General features: G+C 33.5%; 1 protein-coding gene across 50 annotated transcripts in view; it reads right to left on the reverse strand.

Annotated features, from left to right (window-relative positions):
- Rims1 (regulating synaptic membrane exocytosis 1) overlaps positions 1–19,102 on the reverse strand; it is a 426,672-nt gene that overhangs the window by 109,285 nt on the left and 298,285 nt on the right. For 17 of the 50 annotated variants that reach the window (XM_063226953.1, XM_063226950.1, XM_063226987.1 and 14 more), the window contains 6 exons: positions 18,470–18,541; positions 14,229–14,385; positions 12,708–12,833; positions 10,966–11,028; positions 8,234–8,323; positions 1,346–1,429 (listed from right to left, as the gene is read on the reverse strand). In XM_063226953.1, the coding sequence (XP_063083023.1) occupies positions 1,346–1,429; positions 8,234–8,323; positions 10,966–11,028; positions 12,708–12,833; positions 14,229–14,385; positions 18,470–18,541 (592 nt within the window). The remainder of the gene's footprint in view (positions 1–1,345; positions 1,430–8,233; positions 8,324–10,965; positions 11,029–12,707; positions 12,834–14,228; positions 14,386–18,469; positions 18,542–19,102) is intronic. The other 33 variants (XM_063226989.1, XM_063226974.1, XM_063226972.1 and 30 more) reach the window with 3 other exon arrangements.

Consider the following 19,102-nt stretch of genomic DNA (forward strand, 5'->3'; position numbering starts at 1 on the left):
TTGGTGAATGACCAGCAGTGTAGAGCTAAAAAACTTACTTAATAATTATGTTAATTTTTTACTGAAACTCACTTTACACTTACGGTAATTTTTGGATGAGATTTTACTGATTTGTCTAGATCTAAGAATTCTAACCTAGAAATCAAATATAGCAGAGAAAATTAATTTTAAATTACAAATATAAAACTATAAATCATATTAAGAAGTATTTTGCAAATTACAGTAAAATATTCAAGCCTGTTATACAATAGGCATTGTGTAAAATGTATGTTTGTGTCTTTTATAAATATAAAAGGCCACAATTCATGATCTTTCCCAACGTTTATAAAATCATGTTAAAATTTTCATTTTAGGATGGTGTTTAGTTTTTCTATAAATTTGAAATCTTGATTGTGAATTTGAAATAGATTCTGCAATTTTCACAAAGACAATAATTATTCTCTTGTGCACACAGACACCTAACAGAACTTGTACACTCACACAACTAATTCTCATATAGCTATTCTATCACAGAGTAACCATATCTATTTATGTAATAAATACTACCAATGTGTTCATTGAATTTCTGTTGAAAAAAGGCATTTTAGACACCCAAAACCATTTTGTGACCAGTCAATAAATAAATGTAAAGACAAGAATGATATATAACAAACAGTATATAACAGAGGAACTGAATTTAAATACAAAATGACTAGAATAACAAAGCTATGAAGAATATATATTGAGGAAATTTATAGATCATTGTGAAGTGGATTTAAAGCTCTGCTGTTATTCGTAAAAACCTACCTTGCAGAATGACCTCAACACTTGACAATATTTAGTTTAAAGCCTCAACACGCATAAAGTATACTCAGAGAAGAACCACATGCCCAACTTTACACCAGGCATTTTTCATATACTGCAAAAATCTAAACTGCATTATTGAGAAGCTTACACAGTAGCAAAGCAAGACAACTGAGATTAAATCATCAAACAATACAGTATAGCCAAGAAAAGGCTCTATGACAGATGTTCATATACTCTAAAGCACCAAAGAATTTTTTACTTATTCTCCTGTAAACAAAAGCAATATATGAATGTTTCTCAAAATTCAAAGCACTGAAATAAGTGTGTAACGAAGCAAAATTCACAAGATACCAACTCTAGAATTCCCTATTCTGCTTTCATCCCAGTAAATATTCTGAGGTGCTTGTAGAGCTAGGTGTGATTACTGATGGAATCACAACACATTTGGCTCTACCTCCTGACAGGAGGCACGTCATAACCAACATTTCCCTTGATTATCCTTCATGAGGTGGCCTACCAGCTTCTAGAAGCCACTTGTCTGAGAGGAAGGGACTAGTACCTGTCATTCTCCGGAGATGCATGCTGGATTTGAATCCTGGGGCTAGGAGGTCGTCTCCTATCTAGGGAGGGGGACCATCTACCCCTGTTTGCCCAGTGAACAAGACAGGAAAAAACAGGACATTTAGTAACTCCTAAAATAAAAGACTATATGGAACAACAGGACTGGAATAATGCCCCCGAAAGGCAAAGTGTTAATGCTTTGCTCTATAATTCAATTTTTATTTCACAAGCTTAGAAGAAAAGTCATATTGAAAGGAAACAAACCTGTAAACTCCCAAGTAGATAGAGAAAAATTCATTTGGAAAGATGTCTTCAATCTATTAGGCATTAATTAGCCTTTTAAAATGTAACTGTCTGTATATACATCTGGATAAATACTAATATAACTAAATAATGAAGGTGCATGCTTATAAATCTCACTTATATTTGAATAAATTAAGTTTAAGAAGTTAACAGTGCTTATCTGATATCAGGCATTCCAATTTGTGGGGGCATGAGGAGGCTGTGAACTGAATATCAATCAGGAACAGTGTTACGTGGAAGAAATAAAAATTCTTAGTGTGGAAATGGAAACACGAAGAAATAATTTTGGGAAGGGCTACCACTGAAGTCTTAACACGTTTTCTTACAGAAAATTGCAGGGCAAATTACTTGTCAATGAATTAAATTAGCAAATATAGATAAAAGAAATGGCAAGTTAGCATTCTGTTTAAAAAGTTCTATCAATCTTTTAAGACAAAAGTGTCTTTCCATTGGTTAAACAAGTCAAGTTTTGTAAGAAATTATAAACATCTAGCTGAAAAATGGGAACTGAGCAGGCCAGGTTTAGAAATTTGTATTTATTGGATGTGGCTATATTAGCAAGAACTCTCTCTACTGCCTTTCTAATATGTGACAAAGAATTTATTTAGGTAAAAAAAATGCAATTTCCAGACATGATGGCACACACCTGTAATTCTAGCACTTGGAAGGTTGAGGCAGGAGGACTGCTACAAGTTCCAGGCAAGCCTGGACTAGAAAGTAAATTCAAGGCCAGCCTGAATTGCATAGTGAAACAAAAAAATACAATTATGCAAAAGGTCTAGATTTAATATTTCAAGTTTTAAGTCATCTTTCTTGCCATGATATCTTAGCTCACTGGATTTAGTCCATTATTACCTGGACAAAGTGATAACAGGTTGTCTCTGGTCACTACGTATTAACTTGTGTTCTTTTATTCAATCAGTGTTATAACTCATGATAATTCAGACTAGATTTCCAAGAAGACATGAAGCAAGAGAAGATATCCAATAACAGAAATGGAGCAAAACAGGAAATTATGTGGCATGGACTCTTAAATGTATCCAGTGTTTGTTAAATTACAAAACATTATCCATTACTTTTAAATGAATTATTTTCAGTATTTAAATAATTAGCTGTTTCAATGTGAATACCTTAACAATGTGTTTCTTTCAACTTAATAGCTTTGTTTCATGGGTGCATTAAATTATTTCTAAGGTAACTGAAATACAGTAACAACTACAGTGTGTTCTCCAACTTACTCAGATATGTTAAAATTTCTTAAGGTATTTGAAAACATAAAAGTAGATTTATTTTTTTCCATGAAACAATTTTAATTTGACAGGATTATTAGTAACCTTGCTTCCTGTGGCAAAATTCCAGTCCTTGTATATATTTAAACATAGAAATAAAGAAAAAAAGCTGTAAGTATGAAACATGCAAAGAAAGCTATGAAGAAGAAAGGTGTACATTTAGGAACAAGCAATTGTGAATGCAAACTGTAAATATTTTTGAACAAATGTTTAGCATGTATATTTTTACACTCAAGTCCTTCTAAATATGCTGATATAAGCATCAAATATTTTGTCATAAAGTGAGTATAATGAAAGCAAGATCAATTTACATCCTATTTTTGAACTAAAAATTGGTCAAACTTGCACATATTTGTGAATTTTAAACATATCAGCATTATTTTTATGCTTTTAAAATGTATGCAACTCTTTCTTCTACCACATAGAAGACCAAAATCATGATTTTTCTCTCCCCTTTCCCTCTTCCTTCCAGTCACTAAGAAACAGAAAATGTTTCCTCCTCAACTTCTACTTTCATATTATAAGATAATGTGGCAGGTTAGTTAGTTGAAATAAACTAGTCCTGTCTTTATTAACCAGACTACCTATAACTTACATTAGTTACCCTCTTAGTAATCGTGCAGGACTATCAAGCATTTTAAATACATTAATACTACAAATACCTACTTGCTATTTAAGTAGACAGTCAAGTAGAGAAGACTTGAGGCTTTGTGGGATCCAGGGAAGAAATAATAAGAATCTTAAATATCAAATTCACACTGAGGGAATCAATGATGAGAAATAAAATAATGAGATTTCATAGGTTTCTGTACTGTGGCTTTCCTCGTTAACACTGATGAATCTCAAAGAAAACATGTGTACCAGATATGTAATCAACACTTGGATATGAACACATCTTTTATTGGTGAATATCTCTTGGCAGTACATAGCTAATAGTTTAATTATCTAAAAGAGAAATTATATGGAAGTCATCTATTCCATAAATATGACTCAAGATATGAGATATTAAAACAGAAGCCAAACTAACTGATATGACTGTTTAGGTATGTATATGCTTTGTGTATTCTCTTTACTCAAATTAATCTTTCATTATCATGTTTCTCAATATTGTTTTATACTGAATTTCACCTATTGATATTAATACTGATGCTTGCACTTTGAAACAAGATCTATGATATTTATTTCAGGTCAATTTATATTTGATTTTTAGGTAGGAACTTCTTCTCCCTTGGGGCCGTGTTTCCATATGGAAGGAAGCTCATTTAAGTAACTACCCTTTAACGCACCACAAGCAAGAAGGAGTGGCTCTTGTAATAACAGGTGACTTTATGTTAAAGAATCAGGCAGAGATGGCTTGGCCCATTTTGGATTTCTCTTTCAAATCAAGCTGTCTAATGAAAGCAAATACCACATCAAGAAACCCTGAAAAGTATCACTGAGGCCTGACCTTATGCTGGAAGCATCTTGTGCTTCAGTGAACTGGTTGATCTAGGGGTAATTAGCAAACGTGCAGACCCAAAGCCACAGATTCAAAACATGTTCACTGTATTTATAGTGACAATTAGCTCTCCCATCTTTCTGGTGCCTGGCTTTAGCTCACCATCACATCCACATTTGGTAACTGTAAACCAACAGTGTTTTTAAATCCATCATATCCAAAATTAAACATTTATTAAGTAATAATGCTGTCATCAGAGATAAAAATACAAATGTGATATAATGGCTGCCTTCAATAGGTCTACAGTATACTTCAAGAAACAAGCACACTAATTTAAATAAAATCTGTATTGACAGAAGAATATAAAAATTATATGCAATCTAGCAAAGAAGAGTATTTTTAATTGGCAAAAGAAAAAAAAGGTATAGAGGTGGCAGGGGTAAAAGGCCTTATAAATAAATGATAGGGTACTTGAGCAGGAATTTTTAAGTATAATTTTAATAATTTTAATTTTTAACATTTAAGGAATCCGAGACTTAAAAGAATTACAACTTATACATCTCACAGTCCACAAAGCAATAAAGATATTTTAATTTTAATGGAAATCTGAGGTAAGCATAAAGTAGACTGTAGCTTGAGTTTATAAAAACATTAAAATGGACAGGAATGGCACTGGAACTGGAAGGGCAAAACTCAAAAGTGAGTGATCTGTTTTGGAGACACTGATAGGATTCAGCAACTCACTGAATTTGAAACAGAAGCAAAGGAGATGTATTTTCAGATTATGTATCTACTTATGTGTCAAAGTCATCAAACAAGAGAAAAATGTAGGAAGAGGAAGTCTTTTGTTATAAAGAGTTTGAATAAGGGATAATGAAATTTAGCTGGATATTTTCATATTCAGTTTCTGGCAACAATTTAGAAATTTGGATCTGTTACTCAGGAAAGATGGTCTGACCTGGCCAATCACAGTGCAGATTTAGCTTCATGTGAACTAAAGGGGAAACTTTGATAGAAATATAATTTAAAGTACAGCATGGGTGGGAAAAAAGGAGGAAAATGTCGTTGAGCTAGGAAAAATATCTATTTTTATGAGATAGGGGAAAAAGAAAATCCTGCTCAGGAAAGACCATGTTACATCAGAGGCATGAGAAAAAGAAGTACTTTGATAGGCTATTAATATAAAATGGTTCAAGATGGTGTTGAACAATTAAAACAGCCAATGCAAAACATATAGGAACTTTACAAGAGCAATAATATAATGACAAGAAGTAGAATTCAGACTACAGGATTTACTGGAGGGTAGAAAAAAAAACAGAGGTAGTAAGTATAGCTTTCAACAGCTTTCATTAAGGCTATGACTGCCATGAAAGTCACGGGAGAATACAAAACATCCAAGGAAAGAATTCTCTGGGGGCTCTAAAAAAATCAATCATCTAAGCAATAATTGGGCAAAAGCCAGGCATGACGGTGCACCTCTGTAATCCTACTGATTAAGGAAGCTCGGGCAGGCATGTCAGCAGGAGGCCCGCTTGGGCAACTTAGACCCTGTCTCAAAATGAAATTAAAATAGGACTGGGATTGGAGTTCAGTGACTGAGCACTTGTCTACTGTGTATAAGGCCCTGGTTCCAATTTCCCAGCACCATAAAAGTAAAAACCAACCTGGAAAAGGAAAAGTTAATAGCAGCTCTGTAGATTCCTCCTCATCAGAGAAACAAGGGAAAGTTCAAGTACTATTGACAAATTATGTTTTATGATGAACCCCTAATATTTTTTACTTAGGTGGCGTGCCAGTTAAAATAATGTTCCTATCCTAAGAATATGAAATTAAATTTTTCTTTTAACATTTATGTATTCTGTACTATATCGGACGTTAATATAATAAACCATATAGTCAACGAGAGAGACTGAGTGCTGGAAAATCTAAGCCTCGCTCTCCCTGCTCTTCATATCAAGCCTGGGACCTCAGACATATTCTCCAAAAAGAACCAGCCACCACTTTTAACACTGCTTCAGAGCACCCCACAGGTGCACGCACAAAAGGGTGTCTGCAGGCCCTGTCACCAAAACCAATTAATACCTACAACTTACACAACTTACTTGATGAAAATTTAACTTGCATTGTTTTCTTCTTGGCACCAAAGTGATCTCATTAAATTAAGGATCATTGACAACCTCAATCCTCGCTGCCTTGATATTTGTAATGGAAATTATATTTTAATTTAATATGCAGTGTGAACAAAGGTTTGCAATCCATTTTTTGTCTTATATGAAAGGTAAAGCCACTTACTTGGACTTCACGATAATCTGTGAGGTAACCGTGAACAGTTTACCTTGTAGGCTGACCTGTTTTAAGGTGATTATTTGAGAGATTAAATTCACCAATGCAAAGATTTGTAAGTTCTGCAGCTTTAATGTCAGCTCCATTTCACCATAAGGACAGGTCTGTGCTTTCCAATATGAGTCATAAGAATGTGGCTATTCCAAAATAAAACTTTCTGTGATCATAAAATATACTTAGTATTGTTTACTATGAAAACCTCATGTGCTAAAATGAAAATATTTTGATATACTGGATTAAAGTATTACAATTAATTTCAACTTTTTAACATGGCTACTAGAAGACTGAAAAGCATATATGTGGTTTCTTTTTATTTCTAACGGATAGCACTAGTCTAGATGCTGTTAAAAGTATTAGGGTAGTATCATAAGAAGAAGATTCACAGACTAAGCAATTCTATAATTGTTTTAATACTAACCATAAACATACAAAAAGTAATCAATATTATAACAATAGTTGCTAAAAATCTTTCTTGATAGTATGTGTGTAATTATTGGGCATTAAAATATGGCAAACAGAATATTATTTCAACTACGATTTTAGAAGAGTCCACAACTATTGCAACTGAAATTTCTATGACAAATCTAAGGAATGCAAAATGTAGTTTTATCTTATCTAAATTGTACAAATACAAGAATACAATTGATATGAAGCTTGTACCTACTGTACAAATCCAAAAAGAAAACTCTCATTGGCTAGAAAGATTGCTATAAAGCAAAATCTTTAAGTAGCCTCTGAGGTGAATTATAGTAATACAACTACATTTTGCGGGGGATTTGTAAAGAGGTAGTAGGGAGATTTCCTCTGAGTGACTTCAAACCAATAAAAGAACAATTAAAACTAAAGCTACCAATTAGAATTAAGTTTGCTCAAACAAAAGCATCAACATCATGGGAAAATTAGATGCTTAAGATTAGAAGACATAATTATTGAATGCATCTGAAATAAAATCAGAATTATTTATTCAAAATCTAATTTAATGCAAAACATAATTTATATCAAGAAGTATGCTAATTAAAAAGTGAATATAGATACATAGGAGAAGTATTTCATCTAAAGAGAATTCCTTCTTTGTTTACGGAAACTGGCTGTTAAAACTTTTGAGTTTATGGAAGACTGCTATTTGCAATAGATCTAATAGGAAAGTGATCTTTTGTCTTTAGGTAACTCCCTAGACCTTGTAACAACATTATCAGCATACTGAAGGGTCACTGAGTAGTATGTAAATAAAAGGACAGAACAGCAAACAAAAGGGAAAAGCAGCAGCCTGAAGCAAATACAAAGCACATCACATCATTTGCAACAACATTTATAGAAATATGTGTACGTGTGCTCTGGGCATATCCACATACACATAGCTCTACACAGACATGTATAATGGCAGGGTGTGTGTAGACAATTAGCAAAGTGAACATGAAAGAATAAACCTGTGAGACTCACATGAAATAAAACAAAGTAACTGAAAAAATAGTATTACAAATGATAAGAAATTAAGAAAGTCTTTATTTTATACCTTTCTCGTTCTGGTGAATGCAAACTAGTATCTGGTCTCAAGCAGTTGGTACTAGCACTCCTAGCCCTGTCAAGGGAGGGCTGTAGTTCACTAGTGCCAGTGCATTGCATCCAGTGGTAGAAGAGAAAGACAGAGGAAACAAAGAAAGGAAGACCATGTTAGAGAGTAAAGCATAAAATAATGTCCTCTTTACATAAAATGCAGAATCACTGTGATTCAGTTCATAAGGGTGTGAGAGAGCCGATAGATGACAGTGCAAAATTTTGTTTAGAAAATGAAACTAAACAAAGATTATGCTTAAATTGCTTTGCATAATTTTTAGAAAAGGATCTCAGACTGAAATGTGACATTAAATCACACCTACTTATGAAAAAACCGGATACAGGAAGCACTAAAACAAAATGCCTACAACTTCATTATCAAGAACAGATGCCACACCAAAACAAAATGAAGGACATTGGAGGAGAAATAATTTCACAGTTCAACTCCTTTGGTTCACAACACTAGACAAGGGAGGTGGAAGATGCCTCTTCCAGATGGTCTTACCTAACCAATACCTGATCAGTAAAGCTCAGTGCTCTTGCGTAAAAGCATTCACGTGGAAGGGGAACGTCCTGTCTAGTCACTGATTTGTTCTCTGTATGAGCAGGCAGAAGTGAGCTTTGCAAATTAAAATTATACACAAATAAATAAATCATCATGAGATTAACAAGTAAGGCAAGAAATAAAGGACAAAAAAAAAACACATGGAATTCTGACATTTGAGTTAGTAGGTTTCATTTAAGAATTACTGTAAAATTAAGCTTTATAATTTAAACAATTTTTTAAGTATCAGTAATTTACTGTTTTTCACTGTATAATTTCAGGATGCTAACACATTATAAGAATGTATATGTTCTATTTTTATTAGGCAAGGGATAGGGAATTACTCTCTTCACTAAATTTCACTACTATGGCTCTTACCTGTAAAGATTCCAATGAGAGCCATTCTGCAATAAAGGCATCTTGGGTGGTAATGTTTTATAGTATCTAAAAAGTTGTCTTGAATGTGGCGACACAAGCATACAGGAAACAGAAAAATATACAGGAAGCAATTTTTACTTAGATATTAAGAAAGGAGGATATCTATAAAGTTAGGTTGTCAGACCCTTAGATTTTTTTTTTCCTCAGAAAACTATAACTATTTGAGGCAGCATTAGAGTGAAAAATGAAATTGCATTTATTGCACTTCTTAATAAATGCTCAAAATTATAATTATATTAAAGAGAAAAACATCTGCTGACCAAATTCTATGGTTTACTATTAACCCATGTTTAAATTTACTATTGAAAACCTGATTTAATATTATACTTTTTTATGGAGGTAACAACTCAGAGCTAAAAGTACAGATCAAGCACTATACATAACTTGAGAATTAAATATGATTAAGGGAAGCTAATGCTTTAAAAACAGGCAAAATGCTGAGCAGCATTAGGAAGCAAAAGGTGGCCATGAGCTTGGATTGTGCTAAGAAAGCAAAGATAAAAAGTGCCAGAATCCACTGGCAAGGAGCAAGCACTTTCTGTTGATCAGCTTCTGGATTCAGAGCCAATCATGGAAACTGGATGAGAGACGGCATTAGATTATTTTTCTTTCCTCAGTTATCAAGCAGAATTAGTATTTCCTCACTTTTTCCTGTGGCATTCCAAATAAACAAGGCAGCAGCTATCAGCAGGATAATCACAGACTTATAAAAGGCTGAAATAATTCTCCCTAGCCCAATCATGTTTTCATGATGGAGTGGAACCATGAATTCCACTGAGACAACAAATCTTCATTTGTCTTTGTGGCCCACCCAAGTGTCAGCCACACTTCCTCTTATCTTTTTATCAGCTAAAATATGTGAAAGATTTTGTCTGCAGGTTGGTTTGCTTCCCTGACTTACCACTTCCCTGTCACGGGCTAGCTTCATTCAAAATGACAATAAGTATTAATATGCTGTAATCTACTAGGAATCTGTAGGAAGTTTTCTTTGAATATGAAATTCAAGACATAATGAAAGAGTACAAAGCAGTAAGGTTTGTGCTCCAATATAAAGGTGGGTGTTATGTACTATTTTTCCTAATTCCTCAAAAAGTGTCTTATTGTTATGCAACTTTACAGCTAAGTTTGAAATTTCTGAACTAGAAGGGGTTGAAGAGTTAACAGGTCAAACATCCTCATTCTTTCTTTATCAAGAACAAAGCAAAAGTTCACTAATTAAAAAATGAGTTAAAAAAATTTTAACAAAAGCAAACAAGATAAACGAAGATTACAAAAGGAAATTAAAAGGGCTAAAACAGGACAAAATTACATGAAAACAGTAACACTGCCATGCAGAGAAGGTCAGAACTTTTGTGACTAGACAGGTACGCATGTGTATGCAGCTGGGGAGAGGTGCCCAGAATGAGCACTTAGAATTCTAATTGCAGAACCTGGTTCTTCAGTTTTATACAAACAGTTCCCCAGAGGCCCATCCAGAGTCTGGATTTTTTTTAATATTCAAAGAGCAAAGTAGTCTGCTTGGATTAGAATTGAAACATATTTGGGGAGTTTTGTCGTAGCGTCTATATGAGACAAAATAATTTTTGAGTACTTGCAGATTTTCCTTATTTTACCTATTTGCAACAATTCCACTAAGGGAGAGATGGAGAAGAGCAGAATGGAAAAAGAGTCACCACACACAGTCACCATTACCAAATCCCTGTATTTACCTGGTAGTATGCAGGCATTCTGCACTTCGTCCTCGTTTTGCTCTGGGCAGCATAAGAAGCTCACTGCACAGACAGGATGGGTGGTGAGTGAAACAGATAAATTATGAAGCATCAAATGACATGGGTTATGCCAATGGTATGCCAATGAAAACATGAAAAGGGAAGAAACCAGATTGTCTGCACTAGCATCTTTGCTTGAGAGGTTCAACAAAAATAAACATGACAGCATTTAAAAAATTTAAACAATAAAGTACAAACATTATGGTTGAAGTCCTAGTGGTTGCTGATTTGCTACTGTATTTCAAAATGACGTTATAGACTATAAAAATGAACAAAAATAGGCTTTCTCAAAATAAGATACAGAAATGTATTTCCATGTACAGACATCTGAATATTTAAAACATAAATTTGGCCTTTCTGATATGAAGGGGAACCTCAGAAGTTTTTCTTTCTTTTTTTAGTACCAGGAATTAAACTTGAGGCCTTGCACTTGCCAGGCAGGCGCTTGGGCCACTAAACTACATCCCAGGACCCCTTCCCGCTTTCTTTCTTTCTCAGCAATGGAAAACATGGTAGCTTTCTTGGCTTTTAAACACACTGAAAATGTAGTATCACATTATGTTTTTCTCAACCAACTAGAAACGCACTTGATTAGTATTTTTTACTTTAAAACTGATGTATCTTCTGTATACAAGTTATTTTCACGACACTGATTGCCTTGGTGAAGCAGTTTTTCTTGCCCCTCGTCACTCGAATTCATGGAGGCCCAAATGATGTTGATAAAGTGCCCCTTGTTAGCTCAACTCAAGCTGAACAGTCTAAAATCTGGTCCTCCAAACAGCCCCCTGCCCAGGACCCACTGTAACCCCCTGTTATAGGTCACGGTGACACTTCCCACAATAGGGTGACAGGTAGGTAGGTAAGCTCAACTCAGCCCTCGTGTCTCTGACATGTGCCAAAATCCATTCAGCACCATCATCATCTCCCTACTGCTCAACTAAATTTCTCCATTTCAAAAAATCAGAAGAGAATGTTTAAAAAGGTGGGTTTTGTAAAACTTTGAATCAGACCCTGATAAGACTAATAAAATAAATACTGTGCATAAGTACTTGAAAAAAAAAATCTGCAGACATGTAGCATAGCAAACTAAGAATGGAGATTTATAGTAACTGTTTCCATGAAATGTTGGTTAATAAATAAGCGCAGAACTAAATTTAAGTACATAACATACAAATAGGATCCATGTTAGTATATTGCACTTTACAGACATTTATGGAAAATAGAGATTCACAAAAAAATTATTGAAGTTCTCACCAGAAAGCTGCAACATTAGCTGCCTTTCAGATGACCTACAGCCAAATTAATTTACATATAACATAGTTTTTATAATTACAAAAATAGTATCCCAAACACTGCAACCCATAAAAGATGAAGGTATGGAAAATAGTTCATGTAGACTTACTTTTATTATTGAAATCAAATTTAAGTCAATGACATGCTGTGCCTTTTACAACTGATTAAACATTAACTGTGACTTAGCAAGAAAACCTCATATATAACAATGTTGGTCAAATACTTCCTAGAGCTGCATTTCTGTAGAATTATTTAATAATTGTTTCTAAGAGAAGTTTGGTTTTGAGTTGATAAATTAGTTTTCCTCTGTACTATGTCACAATACTTGTACATATTAAAAAAGAATACAAAAATATTCCTAATGTTGGCATCATAATTTGGACAAGTACCTGTCTTGTTCTGATAAATACTGACTATCCACATCTCTGGATCTGTGATCAACTGGACTTCGGGAGGCATCATGGTGTCTGGTTGGAGAACGTGACCTTCTTGTTGGATGAATTTCATCTAAACTCCTGAAATGATTGCAAAAGTTCTTTGTCAAAAGGTTTCATCTTCCCCAAAGAGGTAGACAGGCTAAGGAGGAGGAATTTAAAGTAACTGGCAAATATGTGATGTGGCTTAAAAATCACACCATCACATCACACCAAACACTATTTTAATCAATGAGGAAGGAGTATTTATTCCCTATATTTTGCCTCTTCTGCTTTTCTCCAAGCTTTTTGCGTCTCTATCCATAAAGGATCATAATTTTCATGTGCATTAACCTGGAAAGGTTTATTTAACAGTAACATTCAAGAGAACTATAATTTACCCTTTTTTATAGATTTAAAGTGCTTCAAAGAGGTAATATTAGAGCCGCAACTAATTTGAAGGCAATAAGATTCACAAAGATGCCCATTCTGGTTTGACTATTGTCTCCTTTGGAAGTCCTGTAATGTTCACAATGCCTAAGTTTTATTGGTCTTGTTCTCCACTGTTCTGTCCGGCTTTATAATATCTAATGAGATGGACAATTCCTTTTAAGGAAACAAGAGACAATGTTGATAACCATTGTTGATGACCTTGTACTCTGTTCTACATCATGTGCTATGTCTATCCTTGGTTTGGACTTACAGCTTTGTTTTGCCATATTTGACTTTATTCTCTCCCCCCCAAGAGAGTAATGAGAACTGAGGAGTAATAAAATCCAAAATGTATAAATTTTGTTATAAAAAAGAGAGGGAGGGGAAAAAAAAAAAGAGCTCTAACGGATATAACAACAAGTGTGTTTAGGGATGTTAAATAGCTGACTATATTAATGTTTTTGGATCATTGAACACAGCTGTTTGCAGTCTCTCCGTTTGAATGTCTACTTTGTATTCTTTGATACTGTGATTTGAGCAACTATTTCCAAGATGATATTATGTAATCTATTAACAGGTGATTTCTTACTGTTATGTTTTTTTTTGTAGTTATGTATTATGTGTAACCTTACACTGCTTTGTTTTGTTTTGTGTTTTTCTCTTTTTCCTCTTAAATTAAAAAAAAAAAAAAGATACAGAAACATAAAAAAAAATATATATATATATATATATATACTGTCTCTTTATCTCCTCTTTGCCAATTCATCCCATAATTCTGATTCATTACTATTCAATTTATCCTAAATGGGAGAGAAAAGTTGCAAAAAAGGACAGTAGCTACTCAAAAGCTATGCTTGGGACACAGACCTCTTCTACTCTCTGAGGAACTTACTAATATTAAATACAGGGATTATTGGGTAAACAATAAATCATTCTGCCTACAAATAATTCTGCAAAATACTTGGTTGAGCAAATATTATTTCATTTCAGTAAGCACTGTAACCATTTATACTGTATGACGTTAGAAAATCCTGCAGAGGAAGAAGAGCACATCTCAAAGCCTACCTCTGTAATGGCACATTTGGTAAACGTGAACGCGGCCTTCCCTGATCATCGCCGCGATGAGGAGATACTGAACGTGAACGGTGATGAGTTGTTCTTTGCTGTTCTGGCACAGTTAATGTTGTTGATTTACTTTCTCTAGCACTAGACCTATAGCCCACTGGTAAGAAAATATACACAAAAAATGTTAGTCTCCTATAATGCAAACGTTAACATGGAGAAATGGAATTGTATGATATGCAGCTATCAATTCAGTAAAATTATATGCCATGCAACCAGCATTATTGAACTTGTTTTCAACAATATTCAGTATTAATACCAGGAGGTAACATAGACATATGTAAGAACATACTACAGTTTGGCTTAAAGCTACCATAGAAATACTGAGTGTGAACATGACAGCCAATGCCTCACATGTCATGAGCAGATAAACACTATTTGACTGTAAAGTATTAAATGATTCTGGCAACATAAATCAAGTTCTTGATGGTGAAGAATAGTTAATACACTAGTAAATGCTTAGAAGCTCGATACCTCTTTAGAATTAAATATATTTTTATATAATTTTTTTCCTTTTGAAGGATAAATTATTTTGGTTGTATTTGATGGATTAATTAGAAAATAGAAACATCATATCGATTTTAAGCAAATTTAAATACACAAATTTTAACTAGCAAAGAAGGATTACATCTATTCACAATTACAAAGACTAGTATTTTAGTCTTTGTAGAACTTTGGAAATCACAGATAAAACTCTAATTACTAAATAAAACCATTATATGAGTGGAGAAAATTATGGCAATAATGCAGAGAAAATCAAAGACATCAAAATATCAAATTTCTGAACATCTAAAATAATTTTATATGAGGGCTGGGGATTTAGCTCAATGGCATAAGCGCCTGCCTTGCAAGCAGGCAGTCGTGAGTTTGATCCCCGGTACCGATAAAAAGGGAAAAGGAAAAAGACAAACAACAACAAAAAAATTACAATTTGGTTGATTATTACTATGACTAAATTCACATGCTTCATATAAGTGCAATATACAAATAAACGTGAAAGGTCATTTCTTCCTAAAAGTAAAAAAAAAAATTATATCATCTGTGATATGGTTAAGATAAAATACTAATCTCAAATCCACAATAATAGTTGTGTCTGTTTTTTTTTTTGTTTTTTGTTTGTTTGTTTGTTTGTTTTTTTAAAAAAAACAAGGGTCACTGCCTTGGCTTAGAACAAGAAAAAGTTTGAAAAATGTGTAAAAGCAAACTAATTTTTAAACTTACAATGACACAAAATATACACAAACTATGAAATACTAACCTAACTGGGCAACTCAAACTTTTGTTCATTTTTCATATCATAATTGCAATATTATCTCTAAAATATGGCATGAAATAGCATTTCAAAAGACCATCTAACTCCTCAACATCTTATTTGTTGTAACTGCATTATATTCTAAGTTTAAAGTATGAAGTCCTTAAACATTTCTTGAAGGGCAACTGATTGTACTGACATTTAAGTAGTCAACTATTTCGTCACTATAAAAACATCAGTACAATCTCCAAAAATGTTAACAATAACAATGAGTGAAAAAAAATCCATGGCTGCATGTGTATTATTTTTAGTCTCTTTTCAAACAATATCAAATAAGCTTTAATTTCAGTTTTGCATGGAAAAGTTTTTGTTGCTCAAATAAGCATTGTCATATTAAAGTGAGAAAAAGTCAAATTAAATATATATCATAACTCATTATTTTTAAAATATTGACTATGTTTATAGATAATTAATCCCATAATTGGATTAAACATTTTAAACTACGATTTGTTATCAATTAGACAATAATTTTGGAATGCTAATATTTTATTTGGAGCATTGTAAATTTTAGGATTTCAATGAATTTTAAAGTCAAATAAGACTTTGTATAATTAATTATCATTAAGTTTTAAAGAATTTTAGCATTTTTGGGTGTTAAAAGTATATGATGGATTTTTTCTTGGGTTTTTATTCTTTATATAGAAATTAATGCTTCTTTTATTCCATTATCAAGAAAGGACTTTATATGCTAAAATATTTAACTATTAAAAATTTCTTGGGATTCACTAGGAAGTTCTGAATTTACAAAGTATACTCAAGCTGACATACACTATTTTATACTATATACCATAATTTTCAAATATTTAACATCTGTCTATACTAATGATGAATGTTTTCTCAAAATGTTTAATTTACTTCTGACAAGATGTATTGTGCCTTCAGAACTATGAGTGAGCGGGAACTGCTTCAATATCCATCTTAATGTTTTGGTTGGGTTAGACTTATAAACTAGAAGTTGTTTTCCATTTTCTAAATTTGTAGTAATGCCTTAAAATGCAGAGGTTGTCAGATGCCTCATCTCACAGGAGATCACTTTGTGTAGAATTTTACTATTTTTAAGCAGCTAAAATAATTTAAGAACAAAGAAGCCATAACTAAAAAATTTTAATAAAATATCTCTCCAGAGGTCTCAACTGTGTCCAGCACATGATGTGCTCCTCTATGTGGTTAAAGATAGTAGACAGAGAGCAGGTGTTAGAAAAGCTTAAAGTCTGGCTGTCGTACAAAATTTTGAACTAAGCTTTAAAGCTTCTTCAAGTTAGACACACCAGGGAACTTCACTCAGTAAGTGCACACGTGCCATCAGCTTCCCCATTCAGATCAATCTGCTCTCTGCACTGGATGCTAGAAACATAGGAGGCAAATCTGTACTCAGTCTCTAAAACCACAGGCAGATGCACTGTGTTTGTGAAGTTACTTCATTTTAACCTCCTCCCATTTTACCAATGCCTCTTCTTTCCTCTTTATATTACACTGTGACTTACTATATTGTATTTTCCACCTATGTCTTTAGAAGTTGCCATTTATCCAATAGTGGGTCAATGAAGAGTATCTGAAAATATAAATTGTGTAATCTTCTCTATTAATTTATGAAGAAATACCTGATTAACTGCCAAGAATTTTGCAGTTTGATGACTTCCCTACCAGAAATAATCTGATTCCTATTTATTTCAACAAATTTAAAAATGCACAATTCATTTTATCCTTTCTGTTTCATAAAGAAACATTATATTATATTTTATGTGACAGCTTCTGTCAAGAATATGCATGATTATGGTGGTCTGTTAAGAAATAAACAAGGAAAGTGAATAGTAAATATTATCCACTATTACTCAAAACATACTCTGATTTTAGAGTAATATCCAAGCATGCAGTTACGCACAGCACTTGGTTTACTGTTTTAATGACATTGGCTACTTTCACATATGATTACTTACTACAAACAAAACCTGAGTTTTGAGAATTCTCTGTAGTTTTCTCCTATGCCTAATGAAGTTGCAATGAAGTCTATCAAATCTATCAACTTCTGTACTCTCAACTGAATTGTGTCCTCATTTGAGAAACTATAAAATTAAGGGCTACTGTCTGAAGAAAATGCCTGTAGTATTTCATATATTACAGGATGTCTCCTTAATTTATCATTATTTGAATATTTATTTTGATTAGGATATCAAGGAAATGGTAAAGGGCCATGCCAATAAAGTAAACCGTGACTACACGATTCTGGTTACACTGCTGGCCAAAGTCAGATAGGAAATACAAATTTGAAACTACAATGTCACAAAATATTACTAAGTTATACAATAAAAAATGAGATTTTTACTCCAAATGGATGCTAAAATTTTCTAAAACATTTTTTTTTATTTTAAAACACACACACATTCACACAAAGTATACTAGTGAAGATACCACAAAACCACTAGCCATGCCACACGCAATTTTAAACCTCACCAGTCACCTTTCTGAGTACATCTTGTGGAACACTACATTATTTTCAGAAATAAAGGAAGAAAAAAGTCATAGAAGCCCAACATAAAACACAAGACAATGGGATTTTATGTAATAAAATTAACCGTACACTTTCCAAATGACATTGATCTTTTCAATTATGCTCACAGCACTGTGAAAAAACGACTTATTCCACCTAACTGGTCATGCTTTTAAGGAACCTGACTAAATTAAATAAATAGGGATGCTAATTAACAGACACAGGTCCCCATTAAAGCTTCTTAAGAAACTGAAGCACAAGTCACCGTGAGACCACATGGTACTGGTTTTTCCATGCTACAGATCTCAACCTCTGCCTGAGGAGAAATAGCCTGAAGCCCGAGGGCAGGCAAGTGGGGCGCCAGACTGCTTTTCACTCACGCACCTGGGGGGACCACTCCGATGCCATCATCAACCTCGTAATCAGAGATGTCACTGTCACTGATCCGCTGAGACCCTGCATAGGAGTAAAGCAAATAGATACCTCCAGTCTGGCTGGTGTATGATACATAAAGGACACGGTCACTTTGTGTTTTACAAAAAGAAATTAATTATATTGCTACTTTTGAATAAGAATAATAACTCTAAGCCAATCTTTTAAAAAAGTGTTTCTTGTCTAAAAGGGATAATGTTTTCTCATAATCTCCCCCCTACACTCTTATACTGAGGATGTGTAAGAGCAAACGGACTTTTAAGAATAAGACTGAATTTTCCAATTATTCTTTAATTAAAATTCTGCACTAAAAGCCTATAGCAAGGTGGATCCACTGTCCTGTGTATTTTCGAGCACCCAGTCTCTGCAGTTGAGGAAGGAGGGACTATGGCTTCTTTTGGCTGGAGCACTCTCAAGTTCCAACTACTGAAAGAACAACAGGCCCTTTACAAAATATTTATGGCTACCTTCCCGAATGCGTTTAACATTCATGGTGAGGATATGATCTTCCAGACAAACACTAACATGAAATATACAACTATTTAGAAAAAATCTGGTTCTGAATTACCAAAATTAGACTTTCAA

Source organism: Cavia porcellus, unplaced genomic scaffold, assembly GCF_034190915.1.
Source record: "Cavia porcellus strain 051 isolate PalLab524CR breed Dunkin Hartley unplaced genomic scaffold, mCavPor4.1 scaffold_16, whole genome shotgun sequence".
Lineage (NCBI taxonomy): Eukaryota > Metazoa > Chordata > Mammalia > Rodentia > Caviidae > Cavia > Cavia porcellus.